This window comes from Parus major, chromosome 2 (genome assembly GCF_001522545.3).
Source record: "Parus major isolate Abel chromosome 2, Parus_major1.1, whole genome shotgun sequence".
NCBI lineage: Eukaryota > Metazoa > Chordata > Aves > Passeriformes > Paridae > Parus > Parus major.
The window spans coordinates 142,603,267-142,621,732 of record NC_031769.1 but is presented as its reverse complement, the minus strand read 5'-3'; the positions used below and the strand labels follow the sequence as shown (position 1 = coordinate 142,621,732).

The window sequence follows — 18,466 nt, the reverse complement described above, 5'->3', positions numbered from 1 at the left end:
CACTGTCTTCTGAAATCATGCAGACGGAAAGAACAGGTTAAAAAATGGGAAGAGAGAACAAATATTAGATTTTACTCTTAAGTTGCGACTTGGCCAACAGAAAAAATGAAATTGTTGAAAATACTCCAAATCTACCACATCATCTTCAAAACAAAGAAAAGATAACTTAAAATATAAAGTTATAGGGAGACAATAAGGCAATAAGGCAATAGCCGAGATGGACCAGGAAAAACAAATCACTTCAAATAACCCTGCTTCACAGTATAGCACAGGCTTACAGAGTATTTGGGACATAGGTGGGCCCAAACCTATATTATATAATTCTTCTGATTGTCCCAGGAAGGGCTACTGCTCAGATGAGAACAGGAGGACAAGGGTCAGCTCATCCTCAGCAGCAATACCTGTTTAACACTGCCTGGGCTTTGAGCTGAAGTGGATGGAATTACCAGTCCAGACCAGTCCACACCAGCACAATTCTGGGCTTCCCAGGGTGGGTGTGGAGCTGAGCAAGTACTTCATGTCACTGATAAATCAGCTTACTGGTGTAGGAAGGTATTCAGAATGCCTGCAGGGTGTCATAATGAAATACATGCTGCTGTTTTATTATGATCTTTTGGGGATTTGGATTTTGTTGGGTATTCTTTGTTTGTTTTTTGTTTTTTTTTTTTTTTTACTTTTAAATCTTTTTCTTTTCAAATTTATTTGCTGAGGTAGGTGGCCAAGAACTGGAGCCTCCAGCATTCCTGCCAGATCTGCTTAACACACCTGAAAGAATCTTGAGTAAGAAAGGTTTAAGCTTTACTTTCTGCAATGTTGCATGGCATTGGGAATCCTTGTACTCCAGGAGCATCACAGGGAATTGTGAGCACATAGCTAGGACCTCATCTCAAAATGGTTTAACAACTGAAGTGAGACCAGGGGAAGTCTGGGGACAGTTATTGTCTTTTTTTTTATTATTTTTAAATAAGCATGGTTTGTTTGTTTATTTTTTCATTTAGACAATGCCACACTCTTCAATGGAGTCTTTCAAAATGTGGAAAGCGTTGCATTATTTTTTGGTACGTACCTGTTCCAGTTGTACTTGATCACTGAATAGAAATCCTGTGGGGTTTGTTCTTTATATTTACTAAGATGAAATGGGGATTTTTGCAGATGCAGATCTCCCCAAAGACCACAGAATCACAACACTGCTGAGTGTCAAGCACTGCCCAGTGTCACTGCCCTGCAAACGTCACCCGTGTGTAACCCTGCCTCACCTCCACTTACCAGGTGTTCTATGGCTGTTCTCTTTCCAGACTGCCTGGGTTCTCACTTCACCTGGTTACAGTCCATCTTCACTAACTTTCCTGCCCTTCTCAACTTTGTGAACAAAATGAAGTGTGTTACTGGGCTTTGTCCCAGGGATTTTGAAGACTACGGTTGCTCTTGCCGGTTTGAGATGGAAGGGCTCCCCGTGGATGAAGCTGATGAGTAAGTCATACCCATGAGAGGTCCTTTTCTGCCCTGACTGCCAATAAATACCCTCATGCTCTGATTATCCAAAGCATAACTCCTGTATAAATAATTTAAAAACAGTAATAGAAAAATAGATTTATTAAGGGGTAAGACCCATATCATCCGGCTCTAGTGAGAGAAAATGTAATCTCAGACCAGGACAATCAAATACTTGTTCAATTATATCAGCAGGGGATGTGAAAGGAAATTCAAAGAGAATCAAGATATATCCATGTCTGTGAAGAAAATGGGTTTTCCAACAATGTAATGTATTAATTCCCTGCGAGAAGACAGCAACGACTCAGAAAGGGCTATGCCTATAGAGAGGTGGAAATTAATCCATCCACTCTGCAGCATGGGATGGCTGGGAAAATGGAGATCTGACCCTGCTACTGGAAAAAAGCCATGGAGTTTCTCTGTGAAAGGTTTTCTGAACAATTGTGATGACATCCTGAAATGGGAGCTCGAGTCAGTTTAATGGATTGATACCCAAGAGCTGAGCACCTGGGCTTTTGCTTCACTCAGCTTCATTTTAATGCAGAGCAGCACAAACCCAGAAACTGCAGAAACATCCATCAGCAGGTTTGTCCTGAGAATCACCCACACAGCCAGTTTGTATTTACAAATTGTTTTGCAGCCCTGGGGTGAGGTTTCCTTATCAGCACAGAATTCCTACTGCCGTGTGCAGCAAACAGAGATTGATTATTGCTTTGCCACTGACAGAGATGTGCTTTTGGTTCAAGGGAGCCTCCAAACCAGTGGCTTGCGTGTCTTTCCCAGAGACAGTTCCCACAGTGTTGCAATTTTTTTCACTGATTTTATTTCTTAGAAACTAGTTTTGCAAACCTTGGGGCTTGTCTGTGCTATTTCTGTTCCACAGAAAAGGGCTCAGTGCCTCACAGCAGGTTTTTAAGGCATTGGAAAGTACTAATGCCTTTAAGACCAACCTTTTCCCATTTTCCAGAGTAGCTGATTGTCTTATCTAAATTAGGAGTCAAGTTTATCTCCACAGACCTTGTGAAAGAGAGGCAGGCTCAGAAGACAAATCATATCTTACAATATCCTGCTTGCAAAGGGAAACTAAACAAATTTTTGGATTAACTGTTGCAGCAAATGTTGATGCAATTATGAATCTCTAAACAAACCAGAGAGTTTTTTTTTTGTTAAATTTCTTATGCAGTTAGAGGAGCTTTTAGATGCTAACACCTCACTAGACCTGAGGTAGAGTCAGGAGAGTGTTGAGACATCACCAGTTATGTGTTGAAAACCCTGTTCCTGATTTCAGAGCTCACAGATTTCTGCCTCATCTCTGGAAAAAGGCACAGTAGAATTTGTGGTGCAGAGGAGCCATCAGGCCTTTCTGCTGAATGCTATTTGCCCTCAAGTTTTTTAGATATATTCCTTGCACTCCTTCTCTGGTAGTGAAGACAAATGAAATATTGTGATCATTATTTATTAATATAGTCAGTGATTCAATGTGAAATTATTTCTAGATATAGGAGATGAAAAAGTGCATGTGTAGCCTAAATGGGGTCCCTAGAAGGGAGCCTGGCAAGGAGCAGCTGCCAGCCTTCCTGGCAGCAGATACTGGGTTTGGACGTTCATGTTGTCCTTGCCTTCAGCATTGCCCAGGCTAATTACAACTCAATAAGTGTTTTGAGTCCATTTCTCTGAAATGAGGGTATTTCAATCTGAATCTAACAGCAATACCCTTTAATATATGTAACAATTTTACCTGGGTAAATGATGACTCTTTTACTGGCGTTTCATTTAAAGCTGATGTCAGTGCACAGAGATGTTGTGTAAAAAGAGCTGAAGAGAGGAAAGGAATGAAGAAGAGCTTGTTGGTTTAATTGATTTTTTATTTCTGTTCAAAACTTAAGTGGCCCTGTAAGCAATTTGAGATTGGCAGGACAGCAGGGGTGCAGGAAAACACAAGGTTTCTGACTGTTTTTGTTGTATAGTGGCAGGAGAAAACTGGTTTATTCTAGTGAGAGAAAAATATTTCATGGCCCTTTCCCATGGCTAAATGGTGCATTTCAATTGTGATTGTTACATACAAGTACAAGAAATAGAGGAGAAAACTGTATGTATTTATACAGTCCCCACAGACCCAGGAATTCACATTGCAGAGCCATTAACCCTCCATGAGTGCCAGGTTCAGTCACTGTAGTTCTCCAAATCTGCAGTGAGAAAGGTTGGGACAGGACTAGCTCCTAGACGTCTAGAGCTGACTTGTGGGGCTTTGCTTGTCAGTGAGCTGACAGTGCTGAGGGGAAGTATTTGTGCACTGGCAGTTGATTTTTTTATTTAAAATGCCTGTAAAGTCCTCCTTGCAAGAGTACCACAGGAGGACAGAAATGTTTGGTCACCCACAGTGGGCAGACCTGGTCCCAGCACTCAGCTTTGCGTGCACCTATGGTTATCCCAGCACTCTGACTCCGGGAAAGGCAGCACTCGGCCTTTCTTTTATCTGGGAATCACACATGGACCCCCTTTTCTCCTTTGGCATCTCTTGTGGTTCTGCATAAGAGCCACATGTCATCACTGCAGTCTGACCATGAACTGAAATGAAATGGTTTGACCTCTCTGTTCTTTCCTTTTAAAGATGCTGTTTTCAGCACCGCAAATGCTACGAGGAAGCGCTGGAGATGGAGTGCACATGGGACCCATCCAAGATTTCTGCAGATTTCAGCTGCTCTACTAAAAACTTGACCTGTGGTGAGATTGACCTGTCAAAAAAGCTTAAAACTGGAGTCTCACTGCAGCCAGAAGTTCATTCTGGTCTACCTACCAAAAGTCATAGGCAAATTAATCAGAAGCTACCTTCACTTCCCAGGGTTCCTCCAACAGGCAGCCTCTTCCTGGGGTTTCCCTTACTTTGCAGGACCACTAAACATTGCTTGAGATGTCTCCACACATCAGAAATGCAGCAGGTGCTGAGGAGAGACCTGAAAAACAATCTCCTTCTGAGGCATCAAGGCCTGATTTTTCTGCACATTGAGGGATCAGATTCTTTGTTCAGAGGGTCACACACACTCCTCCGCTACAGCTGAGGCAGAGAACGTGTGTTATAACAGGAACTATTCTGTGCAATGCTGGTACAGACCTGACAGGAATGCAGAGGGGTTCTTTAATGCCTAATAACATGAAATATAATTTTTGATCAAGTATTGGCTCTCAGAAAAGACTATATGTAAAGAACATGGTTTGAGGATACCAGCAAAGAAGAACATCATTCCCAGACTAATACCCTTACATCCTATTTATGCAACAATCTGACCCAAGTTCCATTTCTTGTTTCAAATTAAACCCATTTTTGCTATTTAGGCCAATCTCTAATGGTCCAAGTGCATTTAAACATTAACAATGCTTTTTAAGCTCTTTCTGTATTGTCTCCATCACAAATACAAAATAGAAGTGTGACAGCTATGAAAAGTCAATGTGTTTTTAAACTCTGACAAGTTTAAGAGGGAAATATAGTATTGAAAGAAGAAATTAAGAAGTGGGAAAATAGTATTTCCTGGGAAACTGTTTCATATTCTTTATGTTAGAAAGAAATTTTTAACTTTGAGGGTGGTGAAGCACTGGCACAGGTTTCCCAGAGAACTTGTCAATGTCTTATCCCTGGAAGTGTTCAAGGCCAGGCTGGATGGGCCTTTGATCAGCCTGTTCTTGTGGAAGGTGTCCCTGCCCATGGCAGGAGTGGAATGACATGAGGTTTAACACACCTTTGAATCCAAGCTGTTTTAGGGTTCTCTGATTCTTTAAAAGGAGCAAATCACACCTCACACGAAAGGCTTGGATTGTGGACTGTGACTTCTTGGAGTTAGGAGGAATATTTAATGAAGTCTGTGAAATGTTAAATGCAGTATCAGCTGGATTAAGTTTTCCATGGAAAAACTAGAGCATTGCTCTGGAGTCCTCAGTACTCTGCAGACACAACAAATGAGGCAATAACTTATTGACAGCCATGCCAGGCTGCATCAGCTGGTGTTTAAAACAAGAGCTGGACTATGAAACTTAACCATGTTTTGTATGGGAAATACAGTATAAAAAAGTTTGCACTAACAAAATGCAGATACAAACCTTAAAGGGAGGAAAAAGAAGAAGGTGGAAAAGGTTTTTCAATAGTGCCTTGTCTGGATTTTTGTTTTATTTCCAGAGTCTGTGGATCCCTGTGAACAGTTCCTCTGCACCTGTGACAAAGATGCCATTGAATGCTTTGTGAATGCAGAGATTAACTCCTCCTTGAATGGGCTGGATGTCTCTTCCTGCCCATCTCCAGTTACAGGTAATAAATAATAGGGATCTGATCGACTGCCCCCTCCTGCTAGATTTTCTGCTGGCATCAAATGTAACCCAAGAATGAAGCAGGAGCTGGGTGCCTTCCTGACACAAATCTGGTCTGTGTTTCACGTGTCCTGTACATTCATTGCTATTTGGGTGAATACCAGGGGAGAAGGTGGTGGCAGACTGATTGCTATCCTGGAGCAGGGCCAGGAGGGGGTTCTGAGATGGGGAAGGGGAAGGGGGCTGGAGCCCATGAGGAAAGAGGAGAAGGCTTGGGGGAGATCTTTTTGCTGTTCTCAGTTCTGAGTGGGCTGTGGAGAGAAGATGGAACAAGACACTTCCTGGAGGTGCACAGGGACAGGACAAGAGGCAAGGAACACAACTGCAACAGGGAAATTCCAGTTAGATCTGAAGAATTTTTTTTCTTCAGGGAGCGTCTGGCACCTGGAATGAATGAATGATACTTGTGATGAGGTCACTAGCAGGAAATGCTGAAAATATTGCTAACCCAAATCTTCCCTTAAACCATTCAAAAACTGACTGGAAAAGCAAAAAGAGGCTTACTCTGTTCAGTGACTTGGTTTCTATTCTGTAAGGAAAAAATCCCTGCTAAGGATGGAGGGGATGTTTATTCCCATGGTCCCACACTGACCTGTGCTCTGTAGCTGAAATTACAGCCTTGCAGGACCAAATGCCTGCCCCATGGGAGCAGGCCTGGATTAAAAACTTCATTCATATGGATTGCAATCAGAGCATGGCAGAGACAGGACCTCTGGGCTCCCAAGCTGAGGGAGATGTGAAAAAGCAGCATTAGCTTTTCTAGCACTTTGGCTCACAGTCACATCCTCCAGTGCTAAGGACAGACAGACACACACCTGTATCACAGCCTGGATGTGTGCATACCCTCCTGAATGCATCAAGAGAGAAGAAAATGTCCCAGGAAGGTTTGCATCAAAGCCAGGTAGTTGGTTTTTTTTAAAGATGGTAATCTTTAATCACTGAGATCAGATGGCCGTAATATACAGTGTGGTAGACCCAACACACTAAAAATAAAAGGGGAAATTGTTTGGTGCTAACAGGAAAATCATGTTGATTTTATCACTGCTGATAAAGACAGATTCAATTTTAGTTCACTAGATGCCTCTTCTAATTTTAGGTGCCTGATTAGATTTCAGTAGAATTTAGTATCAGCAAGGTGTAAATACCAAAGCAATATTTTAATACTGCTACTGTAATTATAAAAATATTTAGAAATAAATTCCCTTCTGATGACTCTTATCATATTATGCCATGATGCAGTCTAAGGAGCACACTAAGCCATGAGTTTCTGGAGTAATTTTTTTTTTTTTGCAGAGGTGGTTCACCAAGGGACTGATGAAACACGGGTTGTGACTGCATCTGTGGAAGAAGGTTTGCATCTTAGAGAGGAAAAAATCCCTGCTTTCAGCTTCCAAAAGCTGAGAGAATAGAAGATGTTTGCTTCCTTTCTGCCCTTCTAAAAGGACTGATGTAAAAGTAGATGTAGTGTTTAGGTGGTGGATTCAAGACTGAATGGGAAGGTGCAATTTATCAATTTGTGCATCTAATGTGTTTAACCAGTGTTCATAGTAAGTTTCCCAAGGGCTGAGAATGAACACTGCAACAAAACCTGTTTTCATCAAAACAGCCTTTTTTCCCTGGGAACACAGGTTGGAGCAGGTGAGCTGCTTGGTAGAGATGCCCTCTGTGCCAACCACTGGACCCAGAGACAATTGCATATTTCTTGTCTTTAAAAGATATTGAATTAATTAAGATCAAGCAGCAGCACGTGGAAATGCTGAGCATGGTCTGTGCCAATGAGCCACCACTTTGGTGTTTTATTTACATGCAATGAAGAGATCCAGGCTGAAACCTCCTCACCCCGGAGTCTCCTTGGCAAGTCTCTAAACCACAAGACCCAGAAGTTCTCATGACAGTCTTTTGCTACAATCAATGTCTGTTTTATGAGGAGGGGATACTCACAAAACCTCACTGCTGCAGTGTGAGAATCTGTTCTGCTCTTGCCTGTGATCACTGCAACACGAGAGGCCAGGGACAGAAGCACCCAAAGCCCTTCGTGGCTCTGGGAGGGGACACCTTGCAAGAGAGGGCCAAGATATGAAGTAGAGAGGAAGACCAGTCTTGGACTGTTACCCAGTTTAGCTGCTGCACTCTTGTTTTGTGGCTCCATCACAAGGAAAGCCACACTGCTCTTAAGGGAGGAGTGGCATCAGAGCTTTTTGGAAAATGGACTGAGAGTGCTGGTCCACAGTTGTCTCAATAGCAGCCAGTGTGTGCCCAGGTGGCCCAGAAGGCCAATGGCACCTTGACCTGTGCCAGCAATAGTTTGCCCAACAGGACCAGGGCAGTGAGCACCCCTCAGCATCATGAGGCTGCACTTTGAGAGCTGTGCTCAGTTCTAGGTCCCTCATTTTAATAAAGGACATTGAGGTGCTGGAGTGTGTCCAGAGAAGGGCAACAAGTCTCATGAGAGGACTAGAGAACATTTCTTATCAGGAGTGGCTGAGGCAGATGGGTTTGTTTGGTCTCGAGAAGAGCAGGCTCAGGGGGACCTCACTGCTCTCTGCAGCCACCTGACAGGAGGTGTAGTGAGGTGGGGGTCAGTCTTCTTTACCATACCTGCAGGGAAACAATCAGAGGAAATGTCCTTAAGAGGAGACAGGGGAGATTCAGATTAGATATTGGTAAGAATTTTTTCACTGTTCAGGTGCTGAGACATTGGAATGGGCTGCCCAGGGAGGTGGTCACCAGCCCTGGAGGTGTTTAAGAGGTGCTGGGTGATGTGTTTAATGGTTTAGGGGTTACAGGGGCAGTTCTGGGCTGATGGTTGGACTGGGTGATCTGAAGGTCTCTTCCTGTCTTGAGGATTCTGTGACTGTTCATGGACCCGATATCTGCCAAGCACACAAGCACCATGCACTGGATATGTGCAGCCAGGCCATGGCTTAACCCAGAAAATCACAGTTGTGTTGGAAGGGGCCTTAAAGATCATCTCATTCCAAACCCCCTGCTGTGGGCAGGGACACTCCACTAGACCAGCTTGCATGGGAGACTTGGAGAGCTGGATTTTTTTTGAGAACCTAAGAACCTGATTTCTAGCTTTAGTGTGCTCCTCTGTGTGTGCCATTGCCCTGAGTGTGAATCTGGAATAATGAAAACCACATGGATTTTTTTTTTTTCTTTTTGAAAAACAATGTTTCTGATACTTAAAGGTTTGTGGGTTTGTTTTTTATTTTTTTTTAAATAGCAGCACATGCTATTTTGTGTAGGTACCTGAAAAGGTTTTATGCTGAATATAAGTATTGCCTGTTTCTTCTCTCCTGTATTATCAAAGTAGATTTTTACCATATTTTTCATTCTCGCCTAGCAGCAGCTCCAGTGTTGGTTCATGTTTTTCTATCTGCTTCTGGGACACTTTGTGATAGAAAACAGAACTCCTGAAACAATGACAGCACCTGTATTTGCACTTCTGTAGCAATCTTCTACTTCCTGAAAAAACTGCTCCTGCTCCCTAATGAGGCACAGTCCATCACAAGGCTCCAAGAATTACCAAGGAATAAAAACCTGTATCAGGAATTTTAGAAAGCTGAAAACAGCACAGATAACATTTCTAATCAGTCTTTGAAGGAAACATTTGGAGAACCACTTACTATTTAACCAGTTGTCTCCCTGTTTAAGCCTAAAGAAGCTTCAACATTGACAACTGTGGAAGCTGCATTAAACCAAAGCTAAATATCACTGCAAAACTCATTCAAGGCAAAGGAGTTCTCCACATCACAACGTCCTAACACAGAAAATAATGTGGAGATTGTTTTTTAGATAATATGATAGCTATGTTTATAATTTATCAAAAAGCAACTGATAAATGAAAATTATTTTATCAGGTAAAGAAATAAATTAGAGCTTAGGGAGCTATTTGGACTTATGGCTGCCCATCCATACCTGACTTTTAGTGCAAGCAAACACAAGGTGTTCCCAAGGAATGCAGCATCCTTCTGTGCACAACACTGGGATGCCAGACCAGCTCCTGTTTAGTCTATTTGCCTGTCAAATGGGCTTAATATTGAGTTTCCCAATTCAGCCATATTTATGCTGCTTCTTTTATAGAATCATAGAATCCTGTGTCAGTGCTATGTACATTATTTCCATGCAATAAGATTAATTTATCAGTATCACTTTGTCTATAATCATTAACATACCACTGAGAAAAACAGGCAAATATCAACCCATGTCTGGATCTTGTTTTCAGTAAAAACTCTTCTCAGGAACCTGACTGATCATAACCATCCTGGCAATGTGTTTCCTGAGTTTATATTTTTTATTTTCAACAGTGGTTTCTTTTGAGCCTCGTGACACAGTCTTGGCAACTTCTAAAGCCAGAGGTAAGTCATTAAACTTTTGTTTACCAGTTTGGCACTCTTGACTCCAGGTGAAGATGGATTTTCATTTATGAAGCTCTGTGGTGTCACAGTCAAAAATCTTCAGCACAGGATTTCTGGATAATATTTCTTCTGACTTGCACATCCTTTTGCAGAACACTTTGCTTCTCCTAATTGCCACCTTTATAAATCCAGGCTGTTTGCTTAAGCTTTATAATGCTTTAAGTCATTTCAGAAATGCATGGCAGAAATTCAGCTGGCAGGTCACTACCACGATGCCTCTGTTTTTTTGTACAGTTACCTCAAGGAACCACAGAGGCACAGCTCCTGCTCCCCCCATCCTCTCCATTAAAGGTCAGTGACTGTTATCCTCTTTCTTTGACTGACACAGCAATTCTTCATCTAAAAACATCACAGTTAAAAATCTGCATGGCAGCAACAGGGCTGCTGGAGAATCAAATTTAGATCAGGGGCAGGTAGCAGATACACAAACAATAAAACCTGGCTGAGAAGCATTAGCTGTTCCTTGCCTCCAGCCACTCATTTGCACTCCTCATCCAAGTATTTCTGAAAGCCTCTTCACATGAGGTTTTATGATATCATGGCTGTTTCTGTAAATTACAGTCACAGCATCTGCTGCCAGAAGCATTCATTTTGATTTTGCCTCCTCTTTTATTACAGATAATTTCAGACTGAGAGGTAACTCTCTCTCAGTCTAAAAGCTGTTCCAGCTTTGACAGGTGTCTGTGCTTTGGGCACAGCCTCACCAGTGGGTACAGCTGAAAATGGAGCACCTTGGTAGATCAGGAAGCTTCCTGTGCCCCCTTTTGTGTAGAGGGATTATCCAGGCAGACTAAAATCCACCAGAAAAATGTCAGAGAAAATTGCATGTGGAGAGTAGAAAGCAGTCATTTTTTGACTAATTACACTGTCTGAACAATATCTCTGCCTCCCACCCCAATGAACTCGGCATTGCTGTACTAAGCACTGGTCAAAATCACTAAATTCTCTCCTTCATTAACTTGAATGTATCAGAAAAATCAGTGTATTGTGCTGCAGGTCTGCATGGCTCCCAAGAGATTATTTGTGATATCTATTCTTAGCTCAGTGTAGAATTTCCCAAACTCTGGTTTAGTTTTCTACATCCAGCAGAAATCACTTTCATGTCAACATTCCACTGCCAAACAAAGTGGCATAAAACATGCACCTTAATAAAACCAGTGTGTGACTATTGATCCCTTTCTGCCACCTTTCATGGGCTTTGCTGTGTTCTTAGCAGTACTTTTATTTCTTTTAACTATTCTCTTATCCTGTGACAGGTTATTTTCAATACATACTAAAACCAGAACATCAGAGGGACAAGTTTAATGAATTTGAGTTTAGACTAATTAAGATATTCAGCCAAATTCAAAAGGGAAGCTTTAAATATATGAAAATAAATTCCCATTACAATTTTCAAAGTAATTATTTTGTGAAATGCCACATTGTTCACACTGACATTTAGAAAAAATGAAACCATTTGATAAGTGTTTTAATTTACAAATTAGTTTATATGAAAAAAGGTTTAGAAAAGAAGAAAAAATATTTTAAGTATTTCCAAATTCACCAAAACATTCCTGATCAATAATAGAGTGTCAGATAATCTAAAAACAAATACCAATTTAATTGTTAGGATAAAGAAACTCATGAAAACAATCATTTGTCAACTTATTTTCCCCTCAATATTTCCTTGTGGTTACAACCAAGTAAACCCTTCAGTCACCCAGCTCTGTATCAGTCAAATAATTTCCTCCTTTCACTGATGTTACTCTCAGTTTTAGAAACTTCAGGTGAATGGACACTTTTTTAAGCAATTTACTCAGCAAATGACATCTCACCTGTACTTTATCTCTCAGTACAGCTGACTTAGCAGCAAACAACATGATTTTCAGCACCTGGCACAGCTCTTTGTCTCAGTACATAGAGAATTTAAAAAAAAACCCAATCAGCAGTTAAACTGATCATAGTTAACCACAGCCCTTTCTTCTGAAAGACAAGAGGTGTGAATAAATGACCAGTGTGGATACTCTGCTTTTCCAATTTTCCTCTTAGATATTCCTTCTCTATGACCAACAATTCACACTCATTCTGCCTGAGGATATTGCTCTCACCAGCTATCTAAAATTAAAATCTTGCTGTTTATTTTCTATTTCTTCTTCTGCTTTCTTTTTTCTGTTTATTCAGAAGAAGATGGATTTATGGAAGCTTTGGTCTCAGTGGAAGAGATAACCACATCCCCTGCCTCATTCCCAGGAGATAGTAACTCAATGCAAGTCAAAATTGTTCCCACCAGCAAGAGTCCTGCAGGCACACCTGCAAGGACAAAAGGAAAAGGCAAGTGAAAAATGAATTACATATTTTCTAATTTAGAGGACTCCCCTATTCCTGTTCACAGCTATCTGAGCAGTCAGCATTTTTCATGGATATGTGGAGTGAAATTAATTGGTTATTTAAATTTGGAGGCTACATACAATAGAGGATGTGTAACACTGATTAGAAAGGGCAGCTCACTGACACCTGACCAGGAAAGCTAAACCATTAATAAACAGCCTCCCACTAAGAATTAACAAATTTTAGAAGACTGCAGTTGATAATAGTTTAGAATATTCCCTTTTGGACACACTCCTGAAGGAAGAGTTCATTCTGACTTCACAAGTCTAATTTTTCTGTGCCTTTGTCTTCTCTAGAGACAAACTCTGCCAGGGGTGGCCTGAGCACAGCTTCCCCTGGAATAGCTCTGGACCTGGGACTGTCTGAGAGAGGACCTGAAGGAAAAGGTAAATAAAGGGTTTTTTCCCCATTACATCTGATGAAATATTCAGCAACTTCTGTATTAAAAGCAGGTATGCATTATATATAAAGATTATAATTATTTTAAATCAGTTAGATAAGCACACATGTATTGGTATTTAGAAGAACAGGAGGTGGAGACATCTGCAAAGCTTCCATCACTCTTCTGCCAATATGCTGTCAGAAACACTTATAAAAACTACTTATTATTAGCTTGTAAGTACATTTTTCATATGGTACAATATCTATAATGAGCTCAGGAACTGTTTCTCCCTGCTTTTGTTTGTTTTAAGTAATTTAATCACAATTTTAAGTTACTTTGTTTTATAAGCAGCAGCAGCAGCAATAATAGGAACTTTCCTGCTTTTCATTCTGAACTTTTGCCACAGTCTTGCCAGTCAGACTTTTTCTCATCATTTCTGATTCTGTTCCAATTCCTGCTCAGAGATCCCAGTGCTCCTAAGAGCTTTCAGACCTGTCACAGCTATAAGTTCACACTCAGGACTGTCCCATCTTTTTATGCTTCCCAATGGAGAGAAGTAACCCTGGAACAGGAAAAGAGCAGAAGAATCTACCCCACATTTCACCAAACTGGAAAATTTGATTTTAAAATACCAGCTTTTAGAGAGCAGAGAGCAATTCCCTGAACCTGTGGTTTATTCTGTGAATTAATATGGATGAGTCAAGACCCAAGAAGGCACATGGGCAGAGTTTCCTGTTGGAGTCAGTAACCCAGGATTGACTCTCTCAGGAGCAGTGAAACAGTCTAGAGCTGCAGAGGGGAAGATGGAATTACTCATGGGAGAAAGGAGGATGCAGAGGGAACAGAAGCCCTCCCTTCCTCCTTCCCTCCCTCCTTCTCCTTCCATTCAGCCCCTTCCATCCTTTCCCCAGCAAAGTCCCAGATGTCTTTTTCCTGATATGGAACCCTGTGTTCTTTCAAATCGTATTCATAATTCTCACAATATCAGCTCTTCCTGTGTAGAGGGAGGCACAGAGACATTAGGGTTGGGACTTGGTGATGCCAAAACATCAGCAGTAAAATAACCATTACAACAGATCACTCCTGCATTTGGTCTTGGGGCACCACAGGTGAAATTTGACTGTTTCAAATGAGAACAAAAAAAAAAATAAAAAAAAAATAAATTATTTCCTTCAGCAAAACATGGTCATTGCCCAGCTGTCACTGGAAGAACAAGAGGTTAGAACTGTATTTTCTGAATTACCAAGACAGAAACCACTGAATACTCAGCTGAGTTTGAATATTCCAAAAGAAAAATTTACTTATGAAAGATTACAAAGGACTGCTAAGTGTTGTCATTTCAGTCCAGTTTGACTTGTATGCTCTATCTTCTCAGGAATCTCTCTCCCCTTTAAATATTGCCTTGCCCTTTTGCTGTCTTCCTCAGTCAGCAGTATTCTAAGAGCCATAATTCATGGACTGAAGCAATAATTTAGAGATGGTAAAATGTCCTTCAAAGTTTCTGATAGCTCTGGAAACACTTCTGTCTTCACAAGAGAGCCCTCAACCAGTCAGAACATGATGTGTCAAATAACAACTTTGCTTTGCAGTGTGTGAGCGATTGACCTTTCTGCAAGAGAGAGGACGTGCAAGAGTGAAGAGGGAGCTGCCCCAGCTTGGAGAAATGCTGTTCTGTTTAACTGAGAGATGCCCAGAGGAATTTGAGTCTTATGGCTGCTACTGTGGCCAAGAGGGAAGAGGTGACCCCACTGATGCACTGGACAGGTGTGGGCTCCTCTGTATGTGCCATTAACTGTGAGTGCTATTGTGGTGCCCAGAGATCAAGGAAGATCAGTAAATCATTTTTTGGGCATTGGATAGCTATGTAGCAGTTGTCAAGTCACAGTTTGGGGAAAAGAAATCCACTTAAATAAAACACTAAATAGTCTAACGTGACTAAACCACTTTCTATTGTTGCATCAATATTTTGGAGAGCACTTAATTAAAGTAAGAAAGGAGAACAATAGGAGGTAAGCAGAGCAGGACTTAATCAAATGGATAGGGGTCACAGTAAAACTTGGTTAAGAGGTGGCTTGGAAGGTGATTTATGAAGAGAAGAATTGATATCCACCCAGGTCCCACTGTCCTTCAGAAGGGAGCAGAGCTGGAGCAAAGTTCTGTCAGAGCTGTGGCCAAGAGCCAGCATGGCTGATGATAAGGGACAATGCAGAGAATTCCACAAATAAAAGCACCTCTGGGGCATTGTATTTACAGCTAAAAATCTCTTCCTTTGTGGAAGTTCATAACAGGTGGGGCACATCAGGTCTAAGCAGAGCACACACCCCTTCTCCTGCACTCACACACAAACAAGACAGCCCACACAGGAAAAACTGGATTAGATGATGGCAAGATCTGCGTATCATGATGCAGTTTTCAGATTTCCAGCCAAGATTTGGACACTGGAAGACACTTCTCATGGCAGATTAGGTCACAGTTACAATTGTAATTTTGTGTCTTAAAACACACTCCTGTTAAACACATGACACGAAAGTAATCAGGAAAGTAGGAACAAGTATAGGAAGAAAGTAGGAACAGCTTGGGTTGTTTTCTGTTCTTCACAGTAAAAAAAATTCCAGGGTATGAAAACTAAAATTTTTAGTTTTAATGGGCATTGAAAATAAAGCGACAAGTAATTATGAGGATTCTGGGGTTCAGGAAGGTTAAATATTTTCCATTTACTTCTACTGTTTATTTTAGATGCTGCTTCTCTCATCACTGCTGTATGGAGCAAGTTGAGAAACTTGGATGTCATGCAGAAAGAAATTTGAGATCTGAAGTTGTATGTTTGGATCATACTCCAAAATGTAAGCTTGTGTGAGAGGAAGTAACAGTGTATCAACATGATAGACTCAATGACACTATGACAGAGCTGCTAGAGCTGAGTACAGAGACAGAAATATTTAGCTTACAAAAAAATAGCAATATTTACTATAAACTTGAACTTTTTCCCTAGTTGAGAAAACGGTTATTACACTGCTGCACATGTGACCAGGCCAGGCTGAGAAAATTTCATTTAGACACTTCATAATTGTAGACAGAAGTCAGCTATTTGTGCATTTAGATTCACAAATTCAACTAAAGCCAACAGGAATTTCCACTGCCCAGCACCTTGGTGTCGGGCTTTTGTTTAGGTAATTAATGGTGACTTTGGAGACAAAAATTCATGACAGATTTGAAAATTTTATTTTCAAAAGCCCATCTACCCATGGCAAATTATACATTAAGTAAGTTTAACAGCTTTCAAACATTAATTGTGAAACTTCTCTTTCAGGTGTTGGATGGAGCACGTGTGAGAAGCTCCTCTGTGCCTGTGACAAGGCAGCAGCCGAGTGCATGGCTTCTGCCTTCTTCAATGAGAGCCTGAAGCTTCCCCACAGGCACGAGTGCCGGGAGGAGAGGGTGTCCTGCCCAGGGGACCCTGCTGAAAGGCCTCCAGCAGGCACAGAAACAGGCACAGGGGGTTCCAGCTCCGAGGAGAGCAGTGAGGAGGAAGGAGCCCTGCGCAGCGGATTCCGAAGAGCCAAGAGAGGGACCCGACATCGCACTGGGAACTCCAGCACTGTGGGACACGAGGGCAGAGAGCCACCCACCTCCACAGGCTTGGGAAGGGGCAGGACAGCAGCCAGCCTCTGAGCACCTGCCTCCTTATCCTTTACACGCTGCCTCACGCTCTCCAGCACACAAAAGATGTAATCATAGACTAGGACTAGGTGTTAGGCTGTATTAACTCCTTACTCTAGCAAGGTCAGCAATATGGACCATCTATCTAGGTCAGGTATTACCTTAAATAATTATCTGACAGCGTTCTATATAATTTCACTTGATTTTTTATGTAAAAACTGTTATGGTCAGACTGACTTTTGTTAACTGTGCACTTGCTTCAGACTGGATCTTGCTGATGGTGGCCAAATACTCCAGATTTTTAATTAAACCAACCTGCAACTACTCCAACTCCTTTTGCAGACATTCTTCCTTTACTGAGCTTAGCAGGAAACACCCAGAAGCAAAGCTCAAGCAATTGCATGAAAATGAGTTTCTTTTTTAATTCCTGTCTATAGCTGTGACTCCCTTCTGAAGGCAACACAAGGTCCAAAATGCTAGACAGACCCTTCTCCTAGGGAAGCCTCTTCCCTCCCTGGGGCCCAAGTTAAGGACATAAGCAGGAAATTTCCCAGCCTGGTACAGCCCTTGGACTGCTACTACTTTTATTGCTCTTCCATGTTGGGGGTGATGAAGTCACAATGTTCAGTCCAAGGGTGATCAAAAGAGACTTCAGTGCCTTGGAATGGCTGATCAGGAACTGTGGAGCACAGGTCATTTTATCCCCCATCCCTGCAGGGTCAGACCCAGTCTATCAATAGCTGGCTCCATGGCTGGGGTCACAGCCAGAATTTGGGTTTTTTTGGTAATGAAATGATTAGCACATGTTTGTGTCAGATGGGATTCACATTTCTCACATGGGCAAGAGGGTCTTTGCTCATGGGCTATCAGGGCTGATTGACAGGCTTTAAAACAAACTTGAAGGGGGAGAGGTGTAATATCAGGCCATGACAAACTTATAAAGATCCCTTCCAACTCAAGCCATTCTATGATTCTATAACTCAACAACACTTCCTAGAACAAAAAAAATGTTGCTACAAACTTCCCAGTGATTCAGCTGTTCTTATACAGGTCTGGATTTCTTCTCCATCATCTTGGAGATCTACATCTACGGGGCTGAATTTGTCACCAAAGTGTTCCTACAAACCAGTGACTGTATCCTCATATGGGTGCAGAGATGTTGCCTGTGTTCTTCCAGATCCTGCAGCAGTTCACTAAACCCCAGCATCTGATCCTGTGTGAACTGAACAGTGTGAGAACAGCAGGTGAAAATTCCTGTGAATGTTCTTAGATGAGCACTTTATATTCTATATAAAATTCTGGCTGGTGATATGCCCCCTTCAGTATTTTTCCTACATTAAAAGTGCAAAGGATTACTACAGTGCAAAAACCCCCCAAACAAATGAAACCCTAAACAAACAAACATAAAATCACACACTACCATCCCACCCACCCTCCCCAAAGTGCAAATAAACATGTAAAAGACTTGTTTAAACAGAAACCCAAAATAAACCTCAAAGGTTTTAGTAACGTGAATTCCTCTGGATCCCAGAGGCTACACCATCAGCACTAGTGAAAAACCAACAGAACAAAACCACTTTCTTTAAGAGAAGGCAGAGAGGTCAGATAAGTGATCTGAGAAATTCTATTTGCAGCCAAGATTTTAATTAAGTCACCCTTTATGCTGTACAGAAAAAGGACATCTCAGTACTGAAACAAAATGCTAAAACTGCAAAATGCCCATTTTTGTTCTATGCTGAGGATGATATCTGCATTACACAGCAACTTTTATCAACTTTTATTATAGAGA

General features: G+C 41.5%; 1 protein-coding gene across 1 annotated transcript; it reads left to right on the top strand.

Moving 5' to 3' along the window:
- Nucleotides 1–217: 217 nt before the first annotated feature.
- OC90 (otoconin 90) lies at nucleotides 218–18,081 on the top strand. The gene is made up of 11 exons (XM_033519481.1): nucleotides 218–296; nucleotides 999–1,058; nucleotides 1,296–1,470; nucleotides 4,103–4,215; nucleotides 5,660–5,788; nucleotides 10,158–10,208; nucleotides 12,342–12,578; nucleotides 12,932–13,021; nucleotides 14,607–14,781; nucleotides 15,754–15,860; nucleotides 16,328–18,081. The coding sequence occupies exons 1-11, from the start codon at nucleotides 218–220 to the stop codon at nucleotides 16,687–16,689; spliced, it is 1,578 nt and encodes a 525-aa protein (XP_033375372.1). The 3' UTR covers nucleotides 16,690–18,081.
- The last annotated feature ends 385 nt before the right edge of the window (nucleotides 18,082–18,466 follow it).

Excerpts from the sequence above, each read along its gene's own strand:
- OC90 (XM_033519481.1), top strand. The coding sequence starts at position 218 with ATGGACCAGGAAAAACAAATCACTTCAAATAACCCTGCTTCACAGTAT. Across the intron at positions 4,216-5,659 it reads TACTAAAAACTTGACCTGTG|AGTCTGTGGATCCCTGTGAA; the intron begins GTGAGATTGACC and ends TTTTATTTCCAG. Across the intron at positions 12,579-12,931 it reads TGCAAGGACAAAAGGAAAAG|AGACAAACTCTGCCAGGGGT; the intron begins GCAAGTGAAAAA and ends TGTCTTCTCTAG.